The following is a 14715-nucleotide window of genomic DNA, read 5'->3' as shown; positions in this document are numbered from 1 at the left end:
CTTCTGGCTGACTGTGTGGCGGCGGGGTCACGTGGTCGCGGGTGACGGGGATCGGAATTCCCGATCTGCGTCACTGGCAGGTGACGGTGGCTGGCGCTGCTGCATGCGGCTGTGCAGGCGGGAATGACGGACTTGTGTACACAGGTGAGGTAGTTCTCTTTGCTGATGGGAACAGGTATTTATTTGCCTCACTGTACATTGTTATTTTGACATCCCCTGATGACAGTTGACACCGAAACAGCTGTAGGGATCTGACAGTAGGGAAAGGAGCTCTGATGCACTGACGCTCACACCTGCTGTAATGTATGATATGCTGAACAAAGATGTAAAGATGTACTTGTCATTCACTATGGTGTTGCTATAAAAACCTTCTCTTGGATTTAAAGATTTATCTATTCCTTTATTGAGTGCTGGCCTCGTCTCTAGTTGAGCCCCTGGCGGATCTACAAGTGGACGGTTTTCCATATTATCGTTTTTTGTGGCCTTGCACCTGTCACTGGATTAATAGGTGTTGTGCGGTTTTTTCAAAAAAAAAAAAAATATATATATATATAGTCTCCCTATTTCTACAGGCATGTAAATTGAACTACCCCCAGTGTAAGTGTTATAAATGTATCTTTTTCTCAGTTTGGGGAACTGGCTATGATTGTTATAGGTTGTGGCTAACCCCGTGTTGGGAATAAGATATGATCCATATGGACTGTCTTCATTCTTATGTGGGATAATATAAAAGATTTATGTGAGTTATCATCCCAGTAAATTAATGGTGGAGTATAGGTATCAGTTGTTAAAAAGCGTAATGCAGTATAGATAGCCCAATTTGAATATATGTAAATTTGGTTACCCATAATGCATTTTGTTTGATTTTGAATCGATGTTTTCAAGCTTTTCCTGTGTTTTTTTGCATAAATAAATGTATTTATAGTGGTTTGCAATAGAGTACGTTCTATAAAAGATATATATATATATATTAAAAAGAGAAATAAAAATTATACTCTCCCTATTTCTTCATGTGTGTGAATTAAACTACCCCCAGTGTATGTTATTTTTTTTTTAGTAGAAGCAGTCATTGGAGGGGGCGCTCGGACCCCTAGATACACCCCTGATGGCAGATGTACCAATACTTGCTGAATCTGAGCACAGGTAAGGCTGGCAGGTTAACCAATGCTTGCAGAGACTGAGCACAGGTAAGGCTGGCACGTGAACTGATACTTGGGGAGGCTGAGTACAGGAAAGGCTGGCAGGTGAACCAATGCTTGCAGAGACTGAACACAGGTAAGGCTGGCAGGTGAACAGATACAGGCGGAGAGTGAGCACAAGTAAAGCTGGCAGGTGAACCGATGCTTGTGGAAACTGAGAACAGGTAATGCTGCAATGTATAAAAGGCCAACACCAGAGTACAGCAATAGGGAAAAGGAGCAGCACAGGAACGACTATCCTGGAAGGAAGGCATTACTCTGGAAATGTTCTGTACTCAGGAGCAGCTGCTGTAGAAGCCCATAGGCTGCAAAAGTCATGTGAGCTTAAGTGCAGTGTAGGGATATGACTAGGAAGTCACACAGGGAGAACCAATATGGCCACACCCAGCAGTTGGCCAGTTTGACTACATTCCATGCTGTGGAGAGCGGAGATTTTGCTGTGGTAGAGTGAGAGTGATGGCTTGAGCATCCTGTGAAGTTTTTCTATCTTGACAAAGGTCTCACATGGGACGGAAACATCGGACATAGACTGTTTATTATGACACTGGTGGTACAGTGCAGCCGGAAAGTATTCACAACTTGTCTACACACAATACCCCTAATGACAATGTGTAAAATGTTTTTTTGAGATTATTGCAAATCTTCATAAAAAAAAAACTAAGAAATCACATGTACATAAGTATTCACAACCTTTTCCACGAAGCTCAAAATTTAGCTCAGGTGCATCCTGTTTCCTCTGATCATCATTGAGATGTTCCCACAGCTTAATTGGAGTCCAACTGTGGCAAATTCAGTTGATTGGGCATGAGTTTGAAAGGTATCCACCTGTCTATATAAGGTCCCACACTTGACAGTGCATGTCAGAACACAAACCAAGTATGAAGTCCAAGGAATTGTCTGTAGACCTCCAAGACAGGATTGTCTTGAGGCACAAATCTGGGGAAGGGTACAGAAAAATATCTGCTGTTTTGAAGGTCCCAATGAGCACAGTGGCCTCCATCATCCGTAAATGGAAGAAGTTCGGACCCACCAGCACTCTTCCTAGAGTTGTCCGGCCGTCTAAACTGAGCGATCGGGGGTGAAGGACCCTAGTCAGGGAGGTGACCAAGAACCCGATGCTCACTCTGTCAGAGCTACAGCATTCCTCTGTGGAGAGAGGAGAACCTTCCTTAGTAAAAAGCACATGGCAGCCCACCTGGAGTTTGCCAAAATGCACCTGAAAGACTCTCAGGCCATGAGAAACAAAATTCTCTGGTCTGATGAGTCAAAGATTGAAAATATAGAAAAAGTGAAGCGCTGTGAATACTTTCCGGATGCACTGTATGTAACAAATAAAGGATTTCTTACTGCTGAGATGGTGAGTGTCCTCCAAGTTTGGATTTTATATGTAGTGTACTTAATAAAAACACACCTTACCTAGGTGGTGGTTTTTTGGCAACAGGGAACTTCTAAAGAAACTGATCCTCCCTGGGGAGACAGTGGATCTCATTCAGACCTGGTCGCAAGCGCTGAGTGCTCGCAACCGGGTCGATGGTTAGGCCCTGCGCACGTGCAGCGGCTGCACTGCGCGTGCGCAAGCCCCAAAGCGAGAGAGAAACTCTCGCTCCGGAGCTCACTACAAAAGGGCTGGCTTTCTATGTTGATCGACAGCTCGGCCCGTTTTGTAGGCAGGGTGGAGGGGTGGTTTCACAAACGGAGGTGTTCCTTAAGGAACGCCTACCGTTTTGTGGGCGGCCGCACTGACATCAGCAGTGATGTAAGTGGGGAGCTTCCTGCTCGATCAGAGCAGGAAGCTCCCTGGGGCTTGCGGCTGCTGAGACCCAATCTTAGGGTCTTTTTGCAAGCCCCGATGGTCATGATGGTCTTGACCATCGCGACCATCACCCTGGTCGGTCGCTAAGCTGTGGGTGGTAACCCACAGTTTAGCTAGCGACCAGGAGGCCGCACTTAAAAATAGAAGCGTACGCCCTCATTCAGAACGAGCACTCTTGCTACTACCACCAAGATCTGCACTCTGCCAGTGTCTTGAGTTGATACTCACTATTAATCACATGGTCTGAAAAATTCCTATTTATGTAGGAATGTAACCAATGTCATCATCATACAACAGAGGTTCAAACAGACTCCTACCCTGTGTCCCCTCCAGCCTCCTGCTCTTTGTCATAGGTGTGGGCAGAAGCCGTCACTAGGGTTGCCACTTTGGTACTTCATCCTCCTCCGCACTTCATCCTCCTCCTGGTCATGGACTTCCCTGTCACCCCTCCCACTGAGAAATACACTACTCACCTGGGTGGCATAGCGCTCGCGAGCGGGTCTGAATCAGGCCCAGAGCTACAAAGAGCACAAGTCTCTGATCCAGTTTGTTATATATAGCTATATATAATAATAATAATTTAGAAAAACAATTATCTTTAGACTCTACCAGCTGTAGACATAGTTATAGCTGGGGATGGTCAACAAAGGCTTCACCATTGAAAGTGAAATTGATGTTTAACACTGATGGCAAGAAACCATTGACAGGAAACAATCAATGGTTTGACTAATCAATGGGCATTCCTGATGTGTGTAACGTGTTGGGCGGTCGGCCAATCAGTTAAGGGGCTGGTGCTGATCAAAGTAACCAGGGGTGTGGTTTTGCACCATTTCCCCTGCATCAGGGAAAGAAAATGAAAACATTGCTGCCTCTCTGTCATTGATAGTGGTGAATCATCGGATTTCCACCATCTATACCAAAACCATTGATCACCGGTGGCAAACCATCAATGGTTGCAAGCCATCGATGGTCAATATATACAACCAGTTATACTGTAGCTAAAGATGCAGTGATATCTAGAATAAGTGGTTAATTTAAGATGTTTCATTTCTCTTGATTATATTTTAGTGCTAATTTATCAGACCTATTTGTTACAGTACCATATGCCTAGAGCCTCAGACATGGATAATGTAAGTGAAATAAGATGTCTTTTTATTATCAATTCTGGTGTAAGACTGTCACAATTTTGAAATTTTACTTTCATATAGAGCTGGATGCAGGTTCCCCATGGAAGATTTACTGAATCTCAGGCTTGTGGGGGACATAAATTGTTTTCTAGGAACATCTGTGCTAACAAAAATGAAATTTAGTTGAAAATTGAAGAGGCATGTTGATGAAGGTGTTATGGTAATTTTAGAAGAAACTGATATATTTAAAGTTAAAGATAAATTTGACATTAGACATGAATTGGACATAGCACATTTATCCACAAATTATATACGTAAATAGACTACCAACATTTAAAATAACTTTGTTACTGTGATCCCTAGGTCATAGCACCATCATCCATTAAAAAGTATTTGTTTCAGATAATTGCTACAGAACAGCTTAATCCACTCACCTCTTCAATTAGTTAAAGATTGGTTTATTTGTAATACTTTTTTTTAAATAGAACCGTAATTCATATTCTATTTTATTTTATCTACATTTTGTTTTAAAATGAATATATAAAATATATATGTCTACAGCAAGGATTTATATGTTTTCTATCTATCTATCTATCTATCTATCTATCTATCTATCTACTGTATCTGCTCTGTGTCTGTCTGTATCTCTATTTGCCATTGAATCACCCATTGTATATTAAATGGCTTATTGGGTCTATTCATTATAAGGGGTAAATTTACTAAAGTGAGAGTTTTTAGAAGTGAGTTTTAAGTGATGTTTGTTTCCCATAGCAAACAATCAGATTCTAGCTATTATCTTCTAGAAGGTGCTAGTTAAATGTTAAGTAGAATCTGATTGGTTGCTATGGACAACATCACTTTTAAAACTCACTTCTAAAAACTCTCACTTTAGTAAATTTACCCCTAAGTCTCATATATTATTATAAAAATGATAATAGTCAAAACAGTAAAATATAAATGTATCTAAGTGATTATGGGGCCTATTAATCATACGATAAATGGCCTGGTAACCATGCGGAAACGCTAGTTTCCGCATATTTAGGTTACCGGGCTATTCATCATCAGGGGTCTGATAGGACCCCCTGATATTCAGCAAACTCTGGAAACTGAAAGTTTACGGAGTTTGCTTCCGAGAACAAACAACATCTTCAGATGGCGCTTGTTCTCAGATCCCCTCTCCTTCCTATTCAAAGGAGTTCTGGGGATGCAAAGTGGGATCAAGAGGATCCCTCCACTGCCTCCTCACTACCTCCCCGGTGGCTTTGCACATGTGTGGCCTGAGGTTCAATACTTCATCATCGGAGGCCATATTGAGTAGGCCCCTGTATGTCATGTACCAGGTATATGAAATCCAGGATTGAACTTTGATGTTAATTTGATCCGTGTTTTTAATATATCATGCCTACATACGGGCCAATTTATATGACTAATTATATTCAAAACAGTTATAAATTATCTAAAAAGGACATATATACTAATACAGTAGTCATATATCAAGAATATAATTTCCTCAAAATACAGAAAAAGTCACAGATTTCCAGTTGGTCTCTAGTGAATTTTGAAAGTACATTTGAAGGACATACTGTAAAGGATTCCTAGGTTAGACCTCGTCAGGTATCATATTTACACTTTCACAGCATTTTCAGGCTCTGAATACAGAGAACAGCTCCCTGTTCCTTCCACCCTTCTGGTAGATGTTCTGAAGGTGATTGGCTCAGATGTCAACATCCAAATTATTATTTATTTTCAAAATGGACTGGCTTGAGACTATACATTATCATTATTATTATTAACAGCACTTTCTCAATGTTAGAGTCAATCTGTGTTAATGCTTCCATTAAATATTAGACTAGCACACTTGTTTTGAATATTCCTCACAATATTCCACCCAATTTTTTAGTTGGCCAACTTTCCATTTTTATGAAAGACAATTTACATTGCCATTTGGTCGCCCAGTTCATATTTTCTGTTCCCATTTACTGCACATCCTCACATTGTTAACTGTCCTCTTCCATTAATGAATCACCATTTCCTCATTAAAACTATGTGATTGGGTATTGTTACATTAATGTATTTAGTAGGTATAAATATCACTGTATGAGAGAGTGTATATTTAAAATCAAAACACATATTACATAAAAACACATTATATTATCAGGTAAAAGAAAATTCATTAAACATAAAAGGTTTAGGACCCCCAATTGTTAGATAAGTCACCTTAACTATACATTTAATTAAGATTCAAACAGTAACATGGCAGAGCACTTATACATTATTAACCTTAGATGTTTCCGCACTATGGACCTGATTCAGACCTGTTCGCTAGCAAGTGGCCGTTCATTGCAGACGATGTTCACTAATGTGCGCATGTGTATAGTTTGCAGTGCACGTGCGCAAACTAGTATGAGCAATCGGAATGTGCTCACTCGCCCTGCCAGAACAACCCAGTAGAATGAGTGACAGGAGAGGCCGTTTGAGGGTGGTAACAGGGGCAGGCCAGCAGTAATGGGGGAGTGGAGTTGCGGACGCAGGCATGTCAGAGTATTTCACCGCCATTTCAGAGGTGTGCATAATTTATAGGCAGCAGTCACAGTACACGTCACCTGGTAGATTTTTACACAGAACTGCTCGCAGTGCTTGCGGTAGGGAACAGTCAACTGCAAGCGCTGCTGTCTGATCCGATGTTTCCCGATGTATCAATGTTTGTATATACTTCCTGGAGATGATGTACGCTAGTGGGAGGCAAAAGACAGGCTGGTGGGTGTCTATAAACACAGACTGATCGCTCGCCAAGACATAGAGGGAGCGCTTTTGTCTTGCTGTGTGAGCGCATGCCTTGACATCACATAGCTGAATTTGCATATGCTGGGAGCGAGCGGCCGCAACTAGCGAATGGGTCTGAACCAGGTCCTATACACAAATTTACCTCACTAACTAGGTCTATCTTTAATCTTTTCCAGACTGGATAGAAATGGTGATCTTACAGAGCCCAATAAAGCTTTCATCATGGAGGTTATACAGTTTTTTTTTCAGCACAATTACTTTTTATTTCAAGAAGTTTGCTACTTACAAACTATGGGCACGGCCATGGACACCAAACTCGCCCCTAGCTACACCAATCTATACATGGGGACTTTCTGTCCCTCCATGTGGAGGAACGCCCCTATGCAGTGAACCTTGTGCTCTACAATCGATACATAGATGACATTCTTTATATGTGATGGTCCTCTAGAAACAGTATTTTCATTTGTGGAATACTTGAATACAAATTCACACAATCTCACTTTAACATATACCTTCAGCACTTCAAGTATAAACTTGCTGGATGTGAACATAATGGATAAAAAAATAGTTACCTTAAATTTTTCTAAATACACTGATGCAAATAACTATCTCCACTTTTTTAGTGGACACTACAAACTGTGGAAAACAAATATAGCTAAAGAACAGTAAGAAGGAAGTAAGAAGCAGTAGTAAGAACTAAAGAAGTAAGAAGCTTAAGAGATAGACAATATCCTGAACCTCTTTAACAGAATGCATTATAAAATATAAAAAACTTAAACCAATCCGAACTCATTTTGATGAGATCTGGAGAAAATATCAAACAAATGTCTCCAAAGGTAGAATCACTTATATTTGTCTCTAAATATAATAAGCATTCAAAGGATATAAAGGACATTATACATAAAAATTATTAAATTCTTAAAAGTTAACCATCTCTCAGTAACTGTGTCCCAGGTTAACCAAGAATAATATATAAAAAGAATACAAATCTAAAAGACTTATTGGAAATTGGTTGGTTAGGATGCGTTTCACGGTGGGGTAAAGTATGGGGATGTGTGGTTGGGAACGTCTGGGGTGGGGGAGGAGGAATAGGGGCTGGTGCTGCAGCATATTAGTAGGGGTACCTTTTTTTGGAGGCACAGTGCTCCTCGGGAATTTGTTGTCTCTGGATAGTTCGTGGGGGCATGCTGCCTGGTGGGGGGGAGCTGGTGCAATCCACATTATGGGGGAAGGGTGGACTCTTTGAGGGGGCTCCTTCACATGTGGTCCTTACTACTGCATGTTCACCTGCTGGTCCTATGGTCTACAATCTTGGGAACTGGGATGCCCTAGTGGTGGTGGTTGGGGGTTGTCCCCAGTGGCAGCGGCCCACACTGTTACGGAGAGGTGGTTGGTACCTACCGGTAGGTGCTCGACTTCTGTCGCAGGGAGAGGCTCTCTCAAAGTCCAGTTGGGGCCAAATGTTCTGTTAGGCTGACATGGGCCATCCACATGCCCGTGTAGATGCGAGGCATTGACACGTGACACAATGGTAGCTGCGGCGTGATGTGTGCCGGCTGTGTGTGTCGAACTCGACCCAGCAGGAGTGTTGGGGAGTTGCACGCACTGATACTGGCATGGCTGTGTGTGGCATGCTGGCGGGGGTGCAGCTGTGGATGAAAGGTGCCATTGTCCATTTGTGTGTGTCACTGCCGCTGCTCGCGGGTGTGTGGGACTCGGACATAGTTCTGGGTGCTGCTGGTGAGGTGCGAGTGGGCAGGTGGTGTGGTTTAAGTGGCTCTCTCAAAGTAGAGTTGGGGCCAAATGTTCTGTTAGGCTGACGTTGGCCATCCACATGCCCATGGGTGCAGGGCAGGAATGACCCACTGGCTGTATGCATTCACCCTTGTGTAGGTGTGAGGCAGTGATGTGTGACACGATGGTAGCTGCGGCATGATATGTGCCAGCTGTGTGTGTCGAACTTGACCCAGCAGGAGTGTTGGGGAGTTGCACGCGCTGATGCTGCGTGTGTGGCATGCTGGTGGGGGTGCAGCCATGGATGAGAGGTACTGGTGTCCATTTGTGTGTGCCGCTGCCACTGCTCGTGGGTGTGTGGGACCCGGACGTAATTCTGGGTGCCGCTGGTGAGGTGCGAACGGGTGGGTGGTGTGGTATGAGAAGTTCAAAAGTCCAAAAGTTAGTTCTTGGTTGGTGCAGGTGTGGAAGTCTCCAACGCATTGCGGCCTGTTGGCCTTTCTCAAGGAGTTACTGAGCTGTAGTGAGGGCTGGCTATTTAACAGCGGAGTCCTGGGCTGTTGATTGGTCAGGAGAATATATTATTCTCTGGGCTAATCAGAAGGCATGTGGGAGTGTTGGATTTGGCTGCATTGATTGATGTGGGCGTGGGTGACAGATATCCAATCAGGAGGTGTGGATATGTGGGTGTGTGCGGGGCTGCTTGAGGACCATGGTTACAAACATTGGTGAGGGTGTGGGTGACAGCTGTCCGATCGGGAAGTGTGGATGTGTGTGTGTGTGTGGGGCTGCTGGGGACCACAGATGGTGTATCCGTGTGCGGGGGTGTAGCTGAGCGATACCATTGAGTGACGTGTCGTGGTAGGGGAAGGTGGCGGTGTGTTTGGTTGCGGGGCTGTAGGTCACTGCAGGTCTGTGGGGATTGTACTGGTGCCGTGACTCGGGTGGCTATAGTGACAGGTATGTAGCGGTGGGTGGAGTGATCGGGGGGCGGCGATTATATTTAACATTTATATATAAATGTTAAATATAAAAGCACACAAATATACATGTATACAGGCTAGTATAAAGCCTGTATACACATGTCAATCACTTTCGGGAGGCTGGAGCTGTACTTACCCCATCGGTGGTCACCGCAAGCAGGGACAGAGACTGTTCCCGAGCGCATGACTGAGCATGCGCAGAGGAACAAACAGAAGGGTTTGTTTTCGGAATCCCAAAAACAATGCCATCTGTGACATCGCAGGGACAGCGTGTAACCGCAATCACTGTCCCTGCTCAAAATATTGCTGTATGATAATATTCTGGGCAACATTATCAGTCTTGCTGAATAGACCCCTATATCTTATATAATTATATTTTACAATTGAAAGAGCCTCTGCTTTCTATAAATGTATTTTTGTAAATAAGATACAACTCAGATAGACAATATATAGTTAGCATTTATTTTTATTTTTATTATTTTCATAATTTTGTGTTATGTAATTTATATCTTAGATCCCCGTATAAAAGTAAACCAGTTTAGTAATATCACAAATATGACAAAGAATTGATGAGATATTCATTAACATGGTATGTATTTTTTATTTTTAGAGTCGGGTGCATTTTGCATTATTAGTTACTTTGACATTCCGCATAAGAAATAAACCTCTGGTCTAGTTACTTAGGTAACTATATAAACAATTATCCACCCCTTGGGAGTCGGGTGACACATACGGCTGAGCCAGATAGAGTACCCATGAACCCAATAGCGATCCATATTAACTGAAGGGACCCAGGCCACATGATGCATATGTCAGAGCCAGCTATATCTTCTGGTAATTTAATAGCGCTTTACTGTATACTTCTATAAGGTACCTGGATCATGTGACGTACACATCATGGCTAGTATTGGCAAACCGGAAGTAATATTAAGGGGTCTATTACTCTATTTACTAAGCAGTGTTAGGAGAAGTGAAAAGTGATAAGGTGCCAGCCAATCAGCTCCCAACTGCCATCTCACAGGCTGTTTTTGAAAAATGAGAGTTGGGAGCTGATTGGCTGGCACCTTATCACTTTTCACTCTTCAATTTTCACTTCTCCTAACACTGCTTAGTAAATAGACCTCTAACACTTTTAGTTATATACTAATGCCACTGCTAAGTCTAAATTGAAGTACGCTAAAGGACCTCTGATGTCACAACCATGTGACCCACGTAAACAGGGGAAGGAGCAAGTTCAGAACATGGGACCCAACTTGTACCTTTGCGGGCTCGCCGCACTTCGGTCAATGTGGCTCGCGTCCCACACCACAGATTGCTATTCCCAATAGATGTTCACATGGAAAGTAAAACTGCTATCCAACCCACCTTGCCCCTTCCCCTGCCATCGTGGGTCACAGGGTTGTGACATCAGAGGTCCTTTAGCCCACTTGGATCTAGCATCAACACTAACGTCACCTCACTGAATTGAGTATAAAACTGTGAGTACCAACTATAAAGATAAAAATGACTCATTTTAGGTGAGGTGCATGTATACTTATATATGTATGCTCTGACCACAACAACGGATCCCACAGTGAATTGCAATTATTACAGTCACTAAGGTGCCTATTCATGATAATTAACATTCTAATTCGCCGCGACCCCAGGAGCAATTCATCATTTGTGACAGTTAAGTGATGATGAATAGGCCCCTATACATCTTAACTACCTATTAGTAGATTTGGACTTATCATCAGTGCTTCTGCACCAAATCATTCTCCGGTCTCACTGAAGTCCTATTTATCTTCAACAGTGAAATACAAGTAGCACCCCAGGAGGGACTGCACAGAGCTGCAGGAGTAAACTTACACCCCTGGGTAATCCTTCTGCATACCTCATTTAGGGGTCTATTTACTAAGCAGTGTTAGGAAACAGAGTGAAAAGTGATAAGGTGTCAGCCAATCAGCTCCCAACTGTCATCTCACAGGCTGCATTTGAAAAATAACAGTTGGGAGCTGATTGGCCGGCACCTTATCACTTTTCACTCTGTCCCCTAACATTGCTTAGTAAACAGACCCCTTGGATTTTTTACAGTGGACACGGTAATTCACAATATCTATCCACCTGCTGGTCAGTAACATTTTTATATTTCAAGTGGCTTTTACCTAAGTTTTATCTTACAGCCAATAATTGTGGGTCCTAAACTTTTAAGGTTAATAAATGTACTTTTACCTGATAATAGTTTGTGGTTTTATGTAATATGTGAATACAAATGTGTTTTGATTTTAAATATACACTCTCTCACACAGTGATATTTATACCTATTGCATATGCTTGTGCTATTTCTTCAATTTTTTGACAAGCTTACTTTCAAAGAATTGTATCAGGCGACTTCCTGACCTTAAATAGCTGCATATATATGTAGGGGTGCACTATATTTTATAACACATAATTTATTTCTTAAATTAGGAGTAATATTACTTTGCCACACTAGTGATGTTACAGTAATAGACATTTTAGAATATTTCTTAAGGGGCACATCCACTAGGCGATATTAATAAGCGATTGCATGATTACGATATTGTAATTGTGCAATCGCTCATTAATTGTGCACAAATCGTGCACTACAATGTCGGCAACGACCAGCGATGCGCTCTCCCGCTGGTCGTTTTCCGACATCATCGCCCGAACATGCTGGTCAATCTGCCGATAACAACAGATTGGCCATGTACGGGGATGATGGAGGGTGCCTACACTGCAGGGTATGGGGAACGACGGTATGATTACGATGTCGTAATCGTACTGTCTATCCCTAGTCAGCATGTGGATGTGCGCTTTTATTAGAGACACTGAAGTGCTAAGCGACAGTGCAGTCCCTTGTTCTTCTTTCTTCGTTTATTTATTTAGGTTTTAATATTGAAGTTCTTGTTTCATAAAACTGCCTTTCTATGACTTTCTTTTTGCCTTTATCCATTGCAATGTACCGCCAATTATTCTGTGGAATATTCTCATTGATGCTGGCATAAGGTGATAACCATACAGTAGGTCATCTTAAGTGATATATGCAATTAGAATATGGAAAGCAAAAATGATAATTGGCTTAGTACAGGAATTTCAAGATCCTGGTGAGTGACTTCACATGTATAATTGAAACTGAATATAAACTAACCAACCAAACCACTGATATGCAGCAATAGTCAATGATTGTTACCACAGGTCTTTAACAAATAAACACTTAGGTCTGAAATGGTACAGTACATAGTCTCTACATCCTTTAGCAAATGAACAATATGCTTACATGTAAGGCACACTTTAGACCATATATTATTATGCTTACTTTTACATTGTCCTGCTCTTAAAAATTCCCATTTTCCTTCTGAACAAACCATTCTAGGTGGACTAACATATCCAGGGTGGCAATAATAAATTGCGACAGTGCCATGGTGGTATGTTTCATTATTCCAGTCATTCAGCAGTCCTGCATTTTGCATTTGTGGTGGTTTTGCGCATAGAGCTAAAATTGAAGAGAGAGTTAGGAAAAGTTTATTATTGGAATTATTTTGCATGTCACATGATGGGTCTGATTCAGAGACGGATGCAATGCTGATATTTACATTGTTGGCTGATGTCTTTTCTACTGAACATGTGTATAAGTCACACAGCACATGTGCATAAGTCACACTGCACATGTGTATAAGTCACACTAACTGCACATGTGTATAAGTCACACTGCACATGTGTATAAGTCACACTGACTGCACATGTGTATAAGTCACACTGACTGCACATGTGTATAAGTCACACTGCACATGTGTATAAGTCACACTAACTGCACATGTGTATAAGTCACACTGACTGCACATGTGTATAAGTCACACTGACTGCACATGTGTATAAGTCACACTGACTGCACATGTGTATAAGTCACACTGACTGCACATGAGTATAAGTCACACTGACTGCACATGAGTATAAGTCACACTGACTGCACATGTGTATAAGTCACACTAACTGCACATGTGTATAAGTCACACTAACTGCACATGTGTATAAGTCCCACTGCACATGTGTATAAGTCCCACTGCACATGTGTATAAGTCACACTGACTGCACGTGTATAAGTCACACTGCACATGTGTATAAGTCACACTGCACATGTGTATAAGTCACACTGCACATGTGTATAAGTCACACTGCACATGTGTATAAGTCACACTGCACATGTGTATAAGTCACACTGGACATGTGTATAAGTCACACTGCACATGTGTATAAGTCACACTGACTGCACGTGTATAAATCACACTGCACATGTGTATAAGTCACACTGCACATGTGTATAAGTCACACTGCACATGTGTATGTCACTGCACATGTGTATAAGTCACACTGCACATGTGCCATAAAACAATATAATAGAAATGTAAAAACAAATAATAAATGACAGCCATTATTGTAAGAAAATGATATTAAATAACCAAATATAATAATCATACAGCACATAAACATGGCCTGGCAAGCCTTTTTTTTAGATCCCCTACCTGCTTCTGTAGATCAAGTCTCAACATAGGAAGACTCTTTCTCCTTATGCAGATTTATATTGCAGGGATCCACATGGCACTGCACACCCTGCATCCACTGTAAAGGGGCCTATCCATTAGCAGATAAAATGAACGATTGAACAATATATTGTTCAATTGTTCATTATATCTGCTAATGGATAGACCCTGAACAATGACAGATGCGCACTCCCGCGGCCGATAAATCGCATCTATCATCTCTCCATGTTGGTCAATTATTGCATATAGCTGTACGATATTAGCAATATCGTGCAGTTTATATGCGGTAAACGACAAACGATGAAAAATATTAGCAGCAGCTACAGAGCGGTACAGAGAAAAAAATCCACTCCCTGAATGATGTCATGTGATATCGTTCATCGTTTACCAAAATCGGTCATGTACAAGGGATATCTTTTGTCTTTCGTCGCTCAGAAATACATCTGCTAATGGATAGGCCCCTTTAATATGCCACTGGCCCAGGGCCTTATTTTGAGAAAATCAAGCTAAAAGGTGGTTATTTGTGCATAGAAAAAT

The 14715-nt window shown here is 41.9% G+C and overlaps 1 protein-coding gene across 1 annotated transcript in view; it reads right to left on the bottom strand.

The window, feature by feature from the left end:
• The window catches only part of LOC148442240 (coagulation factor XIII B chain-like), a 116094-nt gene that overhangs the window by 91068 nt on the left and 10311 nt on the right, over nt 1-14715 (bottom strand). Inside the window, exon 2 of the mRNA XM_088464127.1 lies at nt 12957-13133. Within this exon, the coding sequence (XP_088320253.1) occupies nt 12957-13133 (177 nt within the window). The remainder of the gene's footprint in view (nt 1-12956; nt 13134-14715) is intronic.

The sequence above is a fragment of the Taudactylus pleione genome, unplaced genomic scaffold (genome assembly GCF_031769625.1).
Source record: "Taudactylus pleione unplaced genomic scaffold, aTauple2 ptg001594l, whole genome shotgun sequence".
In the NCBI taxonomy this organism is placed as follows: Eukaryota; Metazoa; Chordata; class Amphibia; order Anura; family Myobatrachidae; genus Taudactylus; species Taudactylus pleione.
This window is presented reverse-complemented; position numbering and strand designations above follow the sequence as displayed.